Source organism: Trichoderma breve, chromosome 2 (assembly GCF_028502605.1).
Source record: "Trichoderma breve strain T069 chromosome 2, whole genome shotgun sequence".
Lineage (NCBI taxonomy): Eukaryota > Fungi > Ascomycota > Sordariomycetes > Hypocreales > Hypocreaceae > Trichoderma > Trichoderma breve.
The window spans coordinates 1,310,270-1,327,542 of NC_079233.1; the positions used below are offsets into that span (position 1 = coordinate 1,310,270).

The 17,273-nt window shown below is 50.8% G+C and overlaps 4 protein-coding genes across 4 annotated transcripts; 1 reads left to right on the forward strand and 3 right to left on the reverse strand.

Moving 5' to 3' along the window:
* Positions 1–5,362: 5,362 nt before the first annotated feature.
* Positions 5,363–6,862, reverse strand: T069G_02661 (uncharacterized protein; the record flags this gene model as incomplete). The annotated part of the gene is made up of 1 exon (XM_056169871.1): positions 5,363–6,862. One exon carries the CDS (start codon positions 6,860–6,862, stop codon positions 5,363–5,365), a length of 1,500 nt encoding a protein of 499 aa, XP_056030763.1.
* Positions 6,863–7,300: 438 nt separating this feature from the next.
* T069G_02662 (NAD dependent epimerase/dehydratase family domain-containing protein) lies at positions 7,301–8,271 on the reverse strand (the record flags this gene model as incomplete). The annotated part of the gene is made up of 2 exons (XM_056169872.1): positions 7,301–7,318; positions 7,408–8,271. The coding sequence occupies 2 exons, from the start codon at positions 8,269–8,271 to the stop codon at positions 7,301–7,303; spliced, it is 882 nt and encodes a 293-aa protein (XP_056030764.1).
* Positions 8,272–11,406: 3,135 nt separating this feature from the next.
* On the reverse strand, positions 11,407–12,870 carry T069G_02663 (major facilitator superfamily domain-containing protein; the record flags this gene model as incomplete). The annotated part of the gene is made up of 1 exon (XM_056169873.1): positions 11,407–12,870. One exon carries the CDS (start codon positions 12,868–12,870, stop codon positions 11,407–11,409), a length of 1,464 nt encoding a protein of 487 aa, XP_056030765.1.
* Positions 12,871–15,974: 3,104 nt separating this feature from the next.
* T069G_02664 (FAD binding domain-containing protein) lies at positions 15,975–17,240 on the forward strand (the record flags this gene model as incomplete). The annotated part of the gene is made up of 1 exon (XM_056169874.1): positions 15,975–17,240. The coding sequence occupies one exon, from the start codon at positions 15,975–15,977 to the stop codon at positions 17,238–17,240; it is 1,266 nt and encodes a 421-aa protein (XP_056030766.1).
* Between the last annotated feature and the right edge of the window lie 33 nt (positions 17,241–17,273).

A 17,273-nucleotide genomic window follows, 5' to 3' on the forward strand; every position in this document is an offset into this window, starting at 1 on the left:
GGAGCCGTAGTCCGGGATGAAGAGATTTCTTTTTTGTGTCACTACCATGTGCCACACCAGTTAATCTACTATTGTATAGCTGCAGCAGCACGGACGCGGATGGCACATACCTGTACATACTCGTATCACGTAAACAGAGTAGCAATGGGATGATCGTCATGTTCCGGCAACAAGCTGTCGATGATCAATGCGAACCAACGCCCGTATGAAACATCTCCAGATCAAGCCATCTTCGAAGCCGGGCTGCGTGTAAGACTGGCCATGTTGGAATTTGCCAAACGGGGAAACATCTCCAGGGTGTCCCCCGCACCCCCAGACAAAACAATAGAGGAGATTCTCCAGTTCCCCATGGGAAAAACAAGCCCCTTTGCTTTCGTGCTGAGGCGGTTGAAAATGGAGAAGATTTGTCTTGGATTAGCTTCGAGGTCGAGAGTGGAAACCGCAAGCGGTTGTTTGGCCACTGTGGGCCCTGGACACACCCCCTGGACGGCGCTGCAATTGGCCCCTAAAAGAGCAGCCGGGCCATCCCCTGACGTAGGTGGGAGCAACTCCCGTAGGTCTCCAAAAGTCTCGTACAGGGCGGCCCTGCAGGTGTCTGTGCAGCACCTGGACTCGTACGAGATAGTGGAGGTGATCAATTGTCCTGTACCTGGCCGATGAATACCATTTTTGACTGCTGTATTTGTGCGGATCGACATTGGCACAGTCTCGGTCCGAAACGGATTCCAGTAGTCTATAATACGGAGTGTTGGGAGGATACGAGTAGCTTGAGCAGGTACCTGAAGACCACTGAACACGCCCGCGTTCGGCTGTGTTTCTTCCCTTGGTTTAGCTGGAGGTGCTCAGTACCTCGTTTGCGGTAGTAGATCTGCGTCAGCCAAGGTATTTAGTACAGGGCCAATATCTGCTAGCGCAATTGATGGCCTCGGTCAGTCCAAGCTTCCACTTCCATGCATTTTGCAAACTCCACTCTCTCCAACTCAGCTGCACCTTTTCAATTTTCGAGATGCAATGCCGGATGCATGTGCCTCCAGACGAAAACATCGAACCATGGCAACGGCCTAGAACCTTAAGACCAGCGCGGGCAAAGTAAAGCTAGCGGCAGCAACGCCACGCTCGACAATTGACGGATCCGGCGCCCGCTAGGAGCGAGAAAATCATCTCTGGCAGGTCATCACCATCAGCTCCGAAACTCTTCGGAGAGCCATAGTCGACAAGACCAAGAGCGCATGGCCATTCTAGTACGAGTTACACGCCCAGGTACCGTGCCGAGGGCCAAGAGCACATTCTCGTACTACAAGTAAGCACAGGTGGAAACCCGGGCCACTGAATCAGTTGCCATGCTCCGGGATCAGCAGTCTTTGCTAGCGAGATGCCAGGCAACAGAATTCCTCTGATCCTCACTGGATGCATTCGGGGGCGCGCCGGCATGCAACGAGAGCCGTGGCACTAGCGTCCACTTGCGAACTCATCCCGCGCGCCAAATCCCAGACCATGGCAAAGTGGTGGCTAGTCTGTAGCCCAGCTTGATGGGATGGGGTACAGACTTGTACGAGTACGCGGACTTCTCAGACCAGCTCTCGCCTTGCTGCTAGCGATTCCCGGCGCCTTGCAGAAAAACCGGCTCTCCATCTTACCTAGCGTGGCGCCATGGCCGAGGAGATCAGAATCGATATAGCATCTGCCGCAAGATCATCTGAACTCCCTATTCGCCGTCCATCAGCCGTGAGCGTCAATTGTTCGTCCTTCTACGACCGCATGTTGGCTGGCATTGGGCTGAGCAGTCAAAAGTCCGGTCTGGTCACACACAAAAGCCCACACGCGCTGACATTGGCCGATCCTTACCAGCTCTCAAGCTGCTAAAACCGTCAGGTGGAGATGCTTCCACAAAATTAATTCTGCTGCCTGATCGTCGCCGAGAGAGAGGAGAGGAGAGGAGGGCCGTCACCAAAAACTCCGAATCACCGGGGTTCTTGCTTTGGCTAGCGCTGCAGCTGATGCTTGCTATCAGGTGGAGAATAATGGGCGAGCCATGAATGCTTGCATGCCAGAGTGTGAACGAGCAAAATTACTCCGTATATTATTACACGGACAGTTTGATTGAAAGTGACCGATAGTCTGCTTGTTCGACCCTAGCATCTATGTTCCGCCAATAGATCTAGGAGCCGAGCTACCAAGCCACCAGGTGACCGTATATGGACGTCGAGACTTTCAAAAACACGCAGTAATGCCGGATAATCCCAGCAACTGAAGTCACGCATGCATGTACATGGGCCGAATCATGAATTACTACCTCCAATACCTTCATAATACGCTCATAAGCAGGTACAAGCAACTTTTACGTCTCTCTGTACTTTACACTCGAGTCTCCACATGGCAAACTTCCATCCAGATGGGTCTATGTACACACTTTCATTCGTACGGCACCAAGGCGAGATCCAACGCTGCTTTCCAGTGTTGTAGATCTCGTCTAAATAAGTATAGTTGACAGAGCTGAGACGCTGCTGCAGCCTGACTGACAGGTAGAATCTACGATTCAAATCTGCAGAGACAAGAAACTTGCCAGTTCAGGTCGGCAAAGCTTCCGGTGTGTGACATTCATGCCCAAGTACCTACTATGGGCTTCCCTACCGCCTTTTGCAGGCGCAATTTTTCAGCTTGGCGTCCATATAGTTCATCATAGAGCTTACTTCACTGTGTCTAAACAGACTAAGCAATTTGGATCCTCTACTCATATTTCTCTTGCAGACAAGCATCTGCTCCATCTGCTCGGCCTCGCCGTACTCGACTTGCAGCACCGCCATTGAAAATAGCACCAGCTAGCAGACCTCTAGCACAGCTACGATGATGCTAATTTATTGATTTAGTACAGTCATTTAATGTTTTTACGTTTGCCTTGGACGATGATGCCTCACAGTCGTCGGGTTTTCTCTGGAGAATTCATGGAGATACTCTGCTATTCCTGTCAACAACACGCCACGCCTAAGCTTGCCTCTCCCTTACTCGCCACCTTTGCTGAGCCGTCTCGCCGCTCCCCACACGCCATGCTGCTAGCTTCACGTTAGACCGCCCGCCTTCGAAGCCATTCGACTCCACGTTCTATCCTTGGCCGAACCAGGGGATGAAAAAAGACCCGCCTAGGGGACCTGGGTTGGACCAGTGGCAGTCGTGATAATGTTGATGCCTGTTATCAAAAAACTATCGCCAACACGAGGCGTATGGTTAAGGACAGGCTCGGGGCACAGCACCCACACAGATGGCACTTGCATCGTGATGAAGGACATGTCGACTCTGCAACACCCCACGGGGCTTGCTGGGCTAGGTGTTTATAGAGCACCCAACATGGGGCAACGAGATCTAGCCCCGAGTGTTCGGATCATGCAGTCCTGCGTTGAAACCGCGGAGGTGGTGAGCTATTGGATATAGGTTTTAGGCATCCAAGTTCCCTACTTTGGCGTGCGTGTGATCTAGATCCAGACGTTCCGAGTGGAATACCCTCGTATGAGAATCATCATATGCGAAGTCGTAGCTAGATTGTCCAGGGGGCGAACGAAGATGGCGTCAAGCAAGCGAGGTCGGAGGGCGTTACAGTTTGTCAATTACGTTCGAGTTTGACGAAAGTCAGGGGATGAGCCGGCCATCGTATCATTCTGGCTCTGCCGCTTCTTTCCATGGTCGATTCCCAATTTCCTTTTCCTAGTATTATCCTCTTTGCGTACTCTCAATTGTTTTGAAAATCTTTGAGCAATACTTCATTCTCATTCATAATCTTTATGCCCAATTTACGTTTAATTGACCTCTTCACTTTTGATACAGACTAGATTCAGGCCGCTTCGATTCTTATAACCGACACGATTCTATAAAGAGAGAGACGAAGGAGACTGTTCATTTCATATCTCGCTCTTGGGATAGTCATGCTGCATAGATCATCCTTTTAGTGAAGAGGCTGTGATTTCTCCTGCAGGATGGTAGTGCTGAAGAAATGGTTTGCCTCAAGATATATCTTGAACGGCATTCAGGGGAAACATAAACCGTTGTTGCATGATGGACAATTTTGCTTTGATCACGCACACTGGTACAAGAGCTATTCCGCAAGTAATCGAACTGTTCACGTACTGTAAATCCTCAGTACATGCTCCTTGCTACCATATTTGCTTTTTAAAGGGGGCAATGGTTAAGGCTGCAAAAACTACGCACAAAAGCTTCGCTCATGGTCAGCCAGTCTGTTCGAGTACATGTAGTCTCGGAGGTCTCGCAAAATAGGGGGATGCCATTGCACTACATTTTCGTGTTTTCTTTTACCCGATTGTTTCTGCATGGTTTATACAAGGCTTACAAATACTCACCTAGATTGTATTTTTTGAAGTCATGAGGCATATATTGTCTTTTTTTATATGGCAGCGAGTATACCTGCTCTTGCAACCTTCATCTCCCCCTATTTCTCATGCCATGGCTAGATATAAGGTACGCCCCCATCAGCGATTAATTAACAGAATACGTAAATCCAAACTGATAAAGCTATTGGATATTTCTCATGCCATGGCTAGATATAAGGTACGCCCCCATCAGCGATTAATTAACAGAATACGTAAATCCAAACTGATAAAGCTATTGGATTTATATATAGCTAAAGTTGCAACATCATTGCTATGGTGTAATCGTGAAGTGCGTGAAAATAGAAGAATGCAAATGCACCTCATTTTAAAGGTCACATCAACGCTGTGTACATAATCTCGGACAGGATCTGCATTTATTGGACCTAGTATATAAAACATAACGTCACATATTGAAAAAAGAGCAAATCAATAATTCAGAGGGTTATGCAAAGCAAATTTCGTGATAATGGCGTCCCAGGAGGAGAGATACAAGGCTTGCTCCAATAATGGGACTCGAGGTTACTGGGACTAGAACGCTTGACTATTGATGTGTCTGTCGAACTTTGCGTTTTTATTGCCGCGACGCCTGTTTTCTCCGTCTCAAATACCTAAATAGCAGAAGCATGATCGCTCGCCGTGATTGCTTATATGTAAGCCCAGTGTGAAACCTATCCCACTCGCTAGGACAACTGTCCCTGCTAACCATGATAATAAACCCTCCCAACGCAAGTGATGTGAATACCCACCCATAAGAAAAAAATTCCCTCCCAGAATCAACGAAAACCGTTCCCACTGCCCAGCAAATATATCCCGATAGGTCAATCATTCCATCGCCATCACCAAATGTCCCTTGTAAGCTGTCCCGCCCAATACGAAAACTGGTCCATCGCCGCCACCAAATACCAGATGTCCTTTGTAAACTGTCCCAATACGAAAACCGTTCCCAGCAAATGTAGTCCAACCCCATTCAATCATTCCACTCCCAATCACTGTGTACGTCTAGATAGAATCCAAGCCAGCTGCTGCACGTCAGTCGTCAGGGCCGACAACCACGCCCGCTGCTCCGCATCCCGCTGCACTAGAGCGTTGTAAGTTCCGTCCAACGGTGTCGGCGGTTGTTGTTGGTGAAGGACGGAAAGGGGTCTGAAAACCATGCCGTCACGTAGCATCTCTGGCGTCGAAACAGGTGCAGCTGATAGCGGTAGTTGGTTTGCCGCGGGAGCGTAAGGCGTTGCCATTGTTGCCGCTGTGTTGGAAAGTGGCGTCGTCGCATTGGCATATGGCTGCGTAAAGGCATTTCTGCCTCTGCCTGCATCGTTTTCACGGATGTCGTTGCCGAAGGCTTCCTCATAAGTCCGTCGTTGGCCCTGCGTGTTTGCTGTGGTGAAGCCGCTCGGCAAGGTCGTTTGAGCGAGCTCTGGGGGCGCGAAAGGCGACGGCGGGGGGCGCGAGGGCGGCGAGGGAAGCGACTCTGTGGGCGAATCCGACTGTAGTCTTCCCATTCCGAGCAGATCGGCAAAGATATCTCTGGCTGGCGCGGTCGTGGTATTGTCGTGTATATCTGACTGTGGTGACAGCGGGAGGGCAACACCAGGCATGATCAACGCATTGCGGGCGGCCTGGAGAGCGGGTTGTTCCTGGATGACGGTTTGAGGAACGGCTGGCTGTGCCTGGCGCGTTGTCTGAACCGCTTGAGCAGTCTGGGGAGCGACTTGCTGCGGCTGAGCAGTCGTTAGGAGAGCCGGAGCGGTTTGAGGAGCGACTTGCTGCGGTTGAACCGTCGCATGAAGAGCGGGCACGCTTGGAGGAACGACTTGCTGTGCCTGGCGCGTTGTCTGAACCGCTTGAGCAGTCTGGGGAGCGACTTGCTGCGGCTGAGCAGTCGTTAGGAGAGCCGGAGCGGTTTGAGGAGCGACTTGCTGCGGTTGAGCAGTCGTCTGGAGAGTTTGACCGGTTTGGGGGGCCTGCTGACCAGTTGTGCGGGTAGATTTCTTTCTGTATCTGCTTGGAATAGTTCTGAGAGCAGGCCACGTTGCCTGATAGGTTTTTGCCTCATCAGTATCGTAGCTCCATGGTCTTGGCAGCACGGTGTCTGGGTAGGCGGCGAGATAATCCCGTGTTCGATCTTTGTTTGGAATTCGCAACGCCGACTCCCGTATCCGCTGTGTAAATTCTGCTGGCACGTATTTGTACAACGCTCTGATAACGAGGAGGCCCGGAATCGTTTTGCCTGTGGCATTCTTGTAAATGCGGTGTCCCGAAGGCTGTTTTCGAGAGGACGCGACGTGTTTCCAATTGCCGCGGGTGCGCATTAGGGTGCAGAACTTCTGGCGATCCTCTTCAGTCATATCGTGCGCGCTTTTCCAGTATTCCTTCACACAAGCAACGCCATCTGCGTAATCGTCATCCTCTTTGTCAATTCCCAAGTCGGCGATATCGAGGCGTTGCGGCGGCTCCTTCACCGTCGCCGTCTTCGTCTTCGTCATCGTCGTCGTCTTCGTCGTCGTCTTCGTCGTCGTGATTCCGTTGCTGGGTAATTATATCAAGGTCGTCGTCTGAGATATCGATATTACGCGCAAGCCTCTTGCGAGAAGAAAGAAAAGAGGAGGTGATGAAGAGGGGAGAAAAAAATAAAAAGAGAGGAGAAAAAAAAAAGAGGAGAGAAGAATAGAATGCGAAATATATATTGCCCGATGGTTACCTGGCCAGCTGGCATCGGCTACGAAGGCTGGCTGCCAGCTGAAATTTCTGCACACTCCAATGTCTCTCCTCTGTTATATGTGTCCCAGCTGAGATATCCGACTTATTTAACATTCTATCATTCCGCTGTCATATAGGCACCCTAACTCCGCTCAACCTCAAATAGCTGTGGTAAAAGTTCCCCCAAGCTCTGCTCCAGGTTTCGCCACTTGACTCCCAGAACTTTATCCGTCTCGGCCGTGCTGACGCCAAAGTGCGTGTGCGACTCCCGCTTTCCGGGTTCGCCGATCGGGATTCTGTCGCCGTACTTGGGGAACAATCGCCGGCTCACGTCTGCCAGCTCCTGGTTGCAGTAGATGCCGCTGGCAAGGAGATAGCGACCGCCGCCGGCCTCGACGACTCGGAGGGCTTTGACGTGGGCATCAGCGACGTCGCGGACATCAACCCAGACGGGGCCTCTGGTCGGTGGCAGGGCATTGTCACGGCCAGCAGACACCGCGGCCCAGACCAGCAGGTTACTCGTGTTGACGCCGGTGATAGACTTGGGCTTTGCCTCTGGCAAGAAAGGGCCAAAGACCATACCGGGGCACAGACTGACGAGATCAAATCCAAGCGGCCTGCTTTCCATAAACTTCCAGGCGGCCTTCTCCGCTGCGGTTTTGCTCGCGCGATATGCCGCAGGCGCGTTGTCTGCCTGTACTCCGTCTTCGTACGTCAATGGACTCCAATCCTGTGCTGTGTAAGTCTTTCCGGGGCTTGGACCAGCCGCGGCGTCGTATATCGAGGCGAAGCTGTTTGTGTGAATGATTCTCCGGATACTCTTGATCTGAGCCGCAGCCTCCAGGATACCCGTTGATCCTTGCACCGCGGGGATCATCATGTCTCGTTCAAAGTTTGTCGCATTGTAGTGAAAGGGCGCAGCAAGGTGAAGGACCGCTACCGGTGATAGAGGCCCAAGAACGTCAAGATAGCTTTGTGCGTTTGTGATGTCCTCGATGACGACGACGTCTAATCTGGGATGTCTCTGGTGTGAATTTTTTACTGCATCGACTTTGGCCGCACTCCTAACGGTGCCGACAACGTGATAGCCCTCTTCGAGAAGGGCAGCAACACAATGTTGTGCAATGAAGCCGTTGGCACCGGTGACGACGACCAGCGCCGGCGGCTCAATGGCAGACACAAGTAATGAGGGCATTTTGTCAACTCAAGAAGACAGAAATGTGATCCAGTAATGCTTCAGGAGCTGAAGAAGAAAACAGATGGAAAAGATGAAATTGTCTTGCTATCAGCTCAGGTGTTCAATGGCCTCAACGTCAAAGGAGAAAGGGAGGACGACGTTATTTATTCAACGCTCTCCAGAGTATCTGTCATGAGATTGTCGTGTCAGCAATTGTCCATGAGGGGAAAGAGTAGTGGCCACAAACGCCCAGACCAGCGGAGTATCATTGCAGGCTCATGACCGCATTCTCGTGGGCGCTTTCCCGACGGCAAGACGAGTCCGGTGTTACACGCCGCTTGATGTTCTTTGACGAATCCACGAGAGGGCGAGAGAGGCTTGATGGAGCGATAGATCAGCGCTGGATCCCCAGATTGTCGGGCGACTCCGACTGGCAAAGCAAAGACGGTGCTGGATAGCGTCCCAGCCCGACCCCTGCAGCCGTCGCAAAGCTCTCTTCTCGAACGAGCTTGTGCGTCTTTCCAAGAAGCCTCCGGTGTGGGGCAGTGAGGAGGAAAAGCCGGCATCCGGCCCCGGTGACCTCGCCGAGCGGACCGGTGTAGGACATGACATGCAGCCTTGTCGAGAGGAATGTGGGCTAAATGTGTGCTATGTTTGAGTTCTCTGAGTGGTTACTGATCGTCCAATATTGCACTCGTGCTTGTGTGACTGTGCACATGCCACAAAGTATAGGGTATTAGTCCTTTTCTCAAGTCCCACCAACCTCCTCTTGGGGCATCTAGAATTAAGCCATTTGCTGATCGAATGTGTTCAAAGTTAGGATGCTCCGAATAGCTGTTAAATTCGGTCCCAAGTAACCACATCCAGGAAGCAGCTATTCAGAGCCGCGTCGACCGTGGAATTCATCCGTCGGAACAGGACGCGAAAGAAAACCTTATGTCTGCCTACAGATGCATATCACCTACTTGGTAGTAGGCACCTGATTCCTTTAGTACATGTACGGATATCTATCTTTGACATTACTTTCTGCTACTATCGATACCTTTTCCTAGTGTCTACTATTATCACTGCTTTCTTCTAGTGTCTGCAGCTAGAGTATAGCTGTATGCTTCTGGTATCTGGCATTGATATTCAGCTTGAAATTCAAGACACGAACTGCTGGCATATCTAGGTGCTGATTAGCCGCTTCCTTTAATTCTCAGCTTACATCTACTAAATGGACCGGCTGGGGATGTTGTACGACTTCGTGCTCTCTAGCGTCCTATCACTAATCCCCCGCACAAAGGTGTATCACCACATTATCTTCGCCAAATCCTAACAATAAAAAGAGCCTACTGATTCAACTATCGCTCTAGAGGGCTTTCTCCGCCTGAATTCACTTAAAATGGCAAAGAAGAGTCATCACTATCAGTCGACACCGCCCATTTTCCTAACCTTCTTTCAGCGGGTGGCGCTCTTGGCCGTATGCATTCCCTCGGCCTCGACCTGACTGGCGACGCCACAGCTGAGGAGTCTCACCGAATGAGAGAGTTGGAGAAGACAAAAGGCGAAAGTGGTTCAACACACGGAGAATACATCTGAACTACGGCGTTAGCACTTATGCTTTTGTAACTAAAAATACAGGAGGGCGCAAGAGGCAACGATGTGCTTGTGACAGCTTGCAGCAATCGTGTTGCTCCGCAGAAGTGCTGCGACGACGTAACAGAACCAGAGAATCCGAGTAGAATATCATCCTGCACAGCGATAGACGTGTCATGGCCGTCGCAACTCCAACATATCTACCGCGCCGCGGAGTTGCAACAGCGCTGATGAAACGCTTTTTGCATTGCATGACATCTTTATGGAGTACGGAGGAAGGCATCACATTCCATCAACATGCATCTCACCTACCTTCCGATGCCACCCTAGAGTCAGCCAATAACGAACGATGGACAAATATGGCATGTCATCTCCTTCCAACTGGCAATACTGACACAAGGCTGCATACATTGGGCCATCTACTTCGTACTCTATTCATTCATACGAAGCATACAGGCTATGCTACAGGGTACGAAGGGCTTGTAAGCGATATAGGCGATATTCTGAGAAGATACAGTTGACAAAGCATTGGACATGGGAAAGACGCCAACAGACATATCAGATATTGTCCTACTGATATAAGCACCAAGTATCGTCGCAGGAAGTGGCCAATTACAGCCATGTGCCTACAAGTCTTGGTCGTAGTATCACGTATGATACAAGACAAGACGAGACAAGCCCCTAGCCCATCTCCCCTCTGAGAATGACGGGCTATGATTCGATGCTTTGTTTCGGCTGAGGTTTCAGTCGAGCTATTCCTAGAAGGCTCATGTACTCCGTATCCGCGGCCGATATCCAGCGACCAGGGTCAGCCATGTTCACTATCGCATATCAACTTGTGGCTTCTTCGATGGAGCATATCCGTGGCCCAAGGCCATTGACTTGTGCGTGCGTGCGGATTATGGAGCAGCGCGATCAAATCATGAGGCCCAGTCTCCATCCGCCTGCCCATCTCCCGCTCCTGGCGATTCGCACTTCCGTCTGGTGGCCGAGATACGGCTCCTCTGGCTCTATCCGCGGGTGGATGATGGCGCTGACACTACCCGCCATATCCACAGCTTACCCGTTGCATCCACTGCCGCTTCGAGAGCCGACGCGTTTGACAATGAGCTTTGGCTGTACAGTACGAATAGTAGTGCTGATTCCCAAGATGTGTGATATAATTTTGTCCAAGGTGTAATTCGTACAACTGATATGCTTGGTCGATATATCGCTTGATAGCATTGCTTCTGTAAATGATTTTGCGGGGAAGTAAGAGTCAAGCTGCAGCATCGGTCAGAACCCTGGAGGCATTACCCCTATTCGGTGAGAATCGAGACGGTGTCGTCGGTTTGCTTCTAGGATAACATCGAGGCCGAAAAGAATGGATTGTATAATGATACACACATTGCCATAACTAACTAAAAACTAGGTATATAAAATAACAGGCTGCCTCTAAGGTATTTAATTTGCTTCATCTTGTAACCCGTAGATAAAAAGAGCCACTTCGAAATTTTTATTCACACACAGACAAAAGAGAGAGTACAAAAAAACACACAGCTCGGAAAGCATCCAGGCTTCACCCCAGCGCGCGCTTTAGTATACATATTGAAAGGTAGGGTTTGTAAGATCCGTCTGCTCATCGTCGACGGCCTTGGCATCAACCTCACCTCGCTTGATGGCCTCCAGCTCCGCTTTGCGTGCCGCAGCCGTCTTAGCATTGCGAACGCCATAGAGGACTCTCAGCAGAATGGTAACCAGGATGGATCCACCAGCGACGCCGAGAACGGTGATCTTCGCGGGCAGGTACTTGGGCTTATCCTTGTCCTGGAAGGTCTGCGGGCCGATGATGTTGGCGATGGAGAAGGCAATGGCGATGATAACGTTGACGGTAACCTTTTTCGTGTATCCCTGCGTGTTGGCACCGACCAGAGCGTAGATGAGGGCCAGGGGGGCCACGTCGAAGTTGATGAGGTAGACACCGGCGAGGGCACCGGCGTTGGACTTTGCAAAGGACATCAATCCAGCGCCAATGATGGTGGGGATCAGGAGTCCGATGATGCTCAGCCAGCGAGGCAGGTTGTAGTAGATCACGTATGTTCCGGCCAGAGTCGCAAAGATGGAGATGGCACCGGCGGGCATGTTGAGCAGAGCCGACTTCTTGGGGGTGAGGAAGATGGAGTTGATGATGGTGGCCGAGAAGGTGGTGATGATACCGGAGGGGATGACAATCAGGATAGTGTTGACAAACAGAAGCCACACCTGAAGATCCTTGAGGGCGTCCAAGAGACCAGACATTTTGAAGACCTTCTTGCCAGCACCAGCCTGGTCGCGGGCCAAGACCTCCTCGATCAGGGCCTTTTCGTCCGTGGTCAAGAAGTTTGCATCACTAATACCGCTGGGCATGAGGAAGATGACAGCCAGGGCAACGCACAGGTTGAAAGCACCGACGGAGACAAACATGATGCGCCAGCCCTGGAAGGACGAAGTCGTCGAGCCGTGCTGAGCCGCCCACGAAATCAATCCTCCCATGACCTGTCCAGCACCCAGACCGCAGTACCAGATACCAGTACGTAGAGTAGCCTGCTTCTTGTTGTACCACTGAGACGTGATCATGATGAGGGCAGGCGTAATGACAGCCTCAAACATGCCCAGCAGCGTCCTCACAGCAGCGGCACCGGCAAAGTTCTGCGTCGCAGCCGTGCAGCACACGACGATTCCCCAAAGGAGCACGTTGAATCCGAGCACTTTGGACACGGGGAACTTCTGGATCAGGTAGCCCTGGGGAAACTCAGCAACGGCGTAGCCGATGAAGAAGGCCGTGGCCATCCAGGAGAAGTCGTTGCCGACAAAGTGGAGGTTCTTGGCGATGCCCATGATGTTGGCGTAGTTGACGATGACCTTGTCGAGGAACTGCAGGAAATAGCAGAAGAACATGAGCGGAACAAGCCTCATGTCAATCTTTCGGTAGATGCGCTTGAGCTGGTCGGTCTTGGCCAAGGGGTCATCCAGGGACGAGCCGTGGCTCGAGGTCACTGGCGAAGTAACCTTTTCATCCATCGTGAAGTTTTTTTTTTGTTCTTTTCTGTCTTTCTTTGGGGGTAGTAAAAGGATTCGAATATCGAAATCAGGAAAGGGAGGGAATCGAAATAAAAAGAGTCCAAATCAACAATAACACGTAATTACGTTCAAGCAATAAAACATGAAAACAAAAGATTATTAAAAAAGAAGAGTTTGTGTGCCTCAGTTCATTAGTTTATATAAAAAAAAAACCAAGGAAGCCACAAGAGGGAGAGCGAAGGGTCATGAATCAATGGCTTAAAACATCAACGCATGAAGTTTCCACCGGCGAGGCAAAAGCTGAAGAAAACGACCCGGAGCCTCATACATATATCAAACATTGGCTTCCGCACCAGCTAAGAAAGGAACGGGAAAATAAAAAAACGTACGATCCCCTTTTCCCTGCTTGCTCGGCCTTGCTATTCGCTCAGCTGCCACCCTTCACCTTGTTCGCTTTTAGTGTTCTCGGCCGTTCGTTTGCATGGCGCGTCGGTTCGTCTTTTCCTGCTTGCGTCCTAATACGATGTAACCTTGGCGGACTTGAGCAAGGCTAATACAGACAGGTACCCCATTCGCCTCTTTTTTTTTCTGCTCTCTGTGTGTCTCTTTCTCACTATCTACTATTGCTTTTTTTCCCTGTAATAAACACTAAGCTCCAATTGATGAAGCGAATATTACATCGGCCGGCTGAATCACCTCAAAGCGGGAGTTGTCAAGGATGTCTTTGAGATTGCAAAATGCACCAAAGCGACCAGAGAGTTCATGCTGGGGGGCACAGCGAGGGCATGAACTCACTCACACCCATGTTAGAAAGCAAAAAAATTAAATAAAATAAAAGTGGCTATGATATTCCTCGTTAAGCCTCTTTGATCAGCCCGGCATCTTGCAGCACTAAACAGGCCTCAGGATTTCCAATGGGGAAGGCCAATACAAGGGAGGCCCCGACTGGAATCCGCATCCGAAACCCTTCACTTCATTCTCTCTGCCCTCGGAAGATTTTGATTCGATGAGCCATGGAGATTGGAGTGGGCCGTGGTACTTCTAGGATCTCAGCTCGGAATCTCGAAGCATCAATCACTTTCCCATCGAGATTTGGGTTGGGCAATGCCGGCTGTTGGGAGGGCGGCCAACAGTGCAAAAAGGCATGTTACTTTTCTCTTTGTTTACATCATTTCTCTTGTGAAGATCATGCCCATTTCTGCAAATCTACGTTCGTATCACCGTCCCGATACGACCATCGAACGAGCGTCATTTTCATTTCCCCAGACGCATTGATGCCGATATTTCCTCGCCGTTACAGATTCGGCCTACGTGGAGTCCGCACGTCCCCCTTGTGCGTACAAAAACCGTTCGTCTTCGATACGATAGAGCAATCTCCAAGCTGCCGTCAGCTCAGGCCAATGCATTCCGTCGATATCATCAGCAGCCTAACTCTGTTACGCCTAACGCGATCCTGCCTGTCTTGGTCCCGGATATTAAAGAAGAAAGAAGCAAAATAAGGAATAATACAGACACACACAGCGGCCAGCCAAAACACCTCGAAATCTCACCCTTCGCCTCCCACCCAAGACACAAAATCTGCGGCCGTCGGAAACCCCTGTTCTGCCGCGCTTCCTCCCGCGGATGATCCGGACGCTCGGGTCGCTTCCGAGCCCTGAACGGTCCCCCAAAATGCCAAACCAAGTCGGGCATGAGAGGCGAAATCCAACCTCCATAAAAACGGAGGACCGAAAAAGATGGACCTACAGTAGTACGATCCGCTGAATGCTACACCAAATACCCTTTAGTGCGGAAAACCAAACATTCAAATCCTAGTGGCATTGGTGTTAACGCCGAGAAGAGAGAAGAAGCAGATGGGAGCCGTTTTGTCTTACCCCTTCGTGTTCCAATTCATCACACGACGTACGAGTGGTATCCAGAAACCAAGAGGCGGGACCTAAAACATCGTGAAACCAACCGTCGTGAGAATCAGGAGTCGTCTTAAAACCAAAACCCGCGTACTATACAGCCCAACAGGGCAGAATCAAAACACAAAACACCAGCAAAAAGAAAGACTTCAGTCAGTATCATATAAATTGCCTGCATACGAGCATCGGGAGGCGCAGCCAGACCGAATCGATAACCGACGGCACATCACTTTAACATCGGCTAGACACCGAGAAAAGACAAACCAACAACCCGTTATTAATCAAATCTCTACCCCCAGCCCTTGCCCAAGCATAAAAGTAATCAAAAGACGTCTTTGAAAGCCCAATGCAAAAATTGTGCCTTAACCGAAGACTATTGCATCGCCCTCTCCCCTACTTCTACTTCCGTAATGCCGCGCTTCTCGTCTCCGCCGGCCGGCTTACTGCTTGCTTGTACATACTTCGGCTTGATCCTTGAAAGCTGTCAGATAAGGATGCGCCGCCGACCGCCGTCGTAAACCCGCGCATCTAAGAAAAAAAAAGGCGTCTGGTCCATGTCCTCCCCCCATCCCACTCGCGAGATAATAGAGTGCTGACGCGGAGCCCATCCTCGGCAAGCAAGTTGAGAAGGGGGAGAAAAATGTAACTGCGCAGCCAACACATTAGTAGGTAGGTAGTATGCAGAAGCGTAATACATAACATCGTCGCTACGTATTAGTAACTGGTGCTGGCTTCATCTGCTGGGCCTTCCGACGGCTGCGACATCCGTCAAACCTCCAAACAGCTACGATCTTCACGTTTTCACGAGCTACACGGCTTGCTCCGACGGCCGTGATGCCAAACTGGCCCGTGTGGCTGGTGGCTTCCGACCAGCGGTGACGCCTCCTCAACGACGGAGAAGCTGGAGATGCGTGTATAAGACATGCTGGACCAACATGTCTTTGCATGAAGTGTGTGAGGGCTCAAATAATAGACGTTTATTATTGGGCAAAGCAGATGCTATTCCCAGTCAATTCGATTCTTCATTCATATTCGCGTGACCATATGCCCAACGTATAATCCATCTATAATACTACCTACCTTTTCCCTCATTGTCCCTCATTGGTCGATTCTCACTTTCTCGTCTGAGACATCTATACCAAGAGGAGACATAAAACGTTATCAAGTCTCAAGGAGTTTTCACATAAAATCCTCGTCATGTCCGCCGCAGCCAAAAGCCCATCAACATCCTCCCTCAGCATAGCCATCGTTGGCTCCGGCTTGGGTGGTCTCTCCGCCGCCATTGCCCTCCGGCGTGCCGGCCATCAAGTTACCATCTATGAGCGATATGACTTTGGCGGAGAAGTTGGCGCATCGCTGTCGCTCGCCTCCAATGGCTCACGGTTCCTGCACGAATGGGAAGTGGACATTCCGGCCGCTAAGCCCGTCATTCTGCGGAACCTCGTCATGCACGATTGGTCGTCGGGAGAGATTTCCGGCCAGTATCCACTGGGAGACTATCGTGAGCGGTTTGGAACGGACTACAACAATTTCCACAGAATTGATCTCCATAAGCACCTAAAAGATGTTGCCACTGCCGAAGCGGGCCAGGGCCCTCCGGCACAGCTAAAAGTGTGGCATAAAGCGATCAAGCTAGATCCCGCCGAGGGCAGGATAACATTTGAAAACGACAACGAGGTTGTTCATGATGTTGTCGTTTGTGCGGATGGAATTCGAAGCCAAATGCGGGAGCAGCTTGGCATCACTCCGCAAGTCACGCCATCCACCTCATGTTGCTATCGGTGCATTATAAGCACAAAAAAACTCCGCGAGTTGGGCCTCGGCGAATTCGCTGATAACAGTGCTATTGAGTTCTGGGGCGGAAAAGGCATCAATAAGATTGTCATGAGCCCTTGCTCCAACCATGAGGTCGTCAGCTGCTATTGCTTCTACCCGGCTGAGAAGAACGATCTCAAGGAGGATGGCTGGAACATCTCGTCCACGGGCGAGAATCTGGCAGCAACATTCCCTGATCTGGACGAGAGACTCCGGCTCCTCTTTCTAAATGCAGAGGACATCAAGATGTGGCGTCTTTACAATCACGAGCCCTACCCATATTGGGTAAATGGCCGCTGCTGCCTCCTTGGGGACGCAGCTCATCCCATGATGCCTGATCAGTCTCAAGGCGCCTGTATGGCCCTGGAGGATGCTGGAGCGCTGGGTATCCTCTTCTCGGAAAAGTATGCACATCTGTCAATACCAGAGAAGCTTCAAATGTACGAGCTTGAGCGCAGACCGCGTGCCACGCGAGTGCAAGAGAGCAGCCGGCGAGCCAGAACAGATATTACGGAACGCATCGGTTGGAGCAGCGCCAATGACCGGCCAGGGAAGCTGACCATTGAAGAGGTGTGTGGGTACGATATGCATTCTCATGTGGCTGAGCTGGAAGAGAAGCTCTCAAATCCCGTATCGAACCCCTGGTAGACATGCAACAGTAACATTTATCGTTGCCGCTGC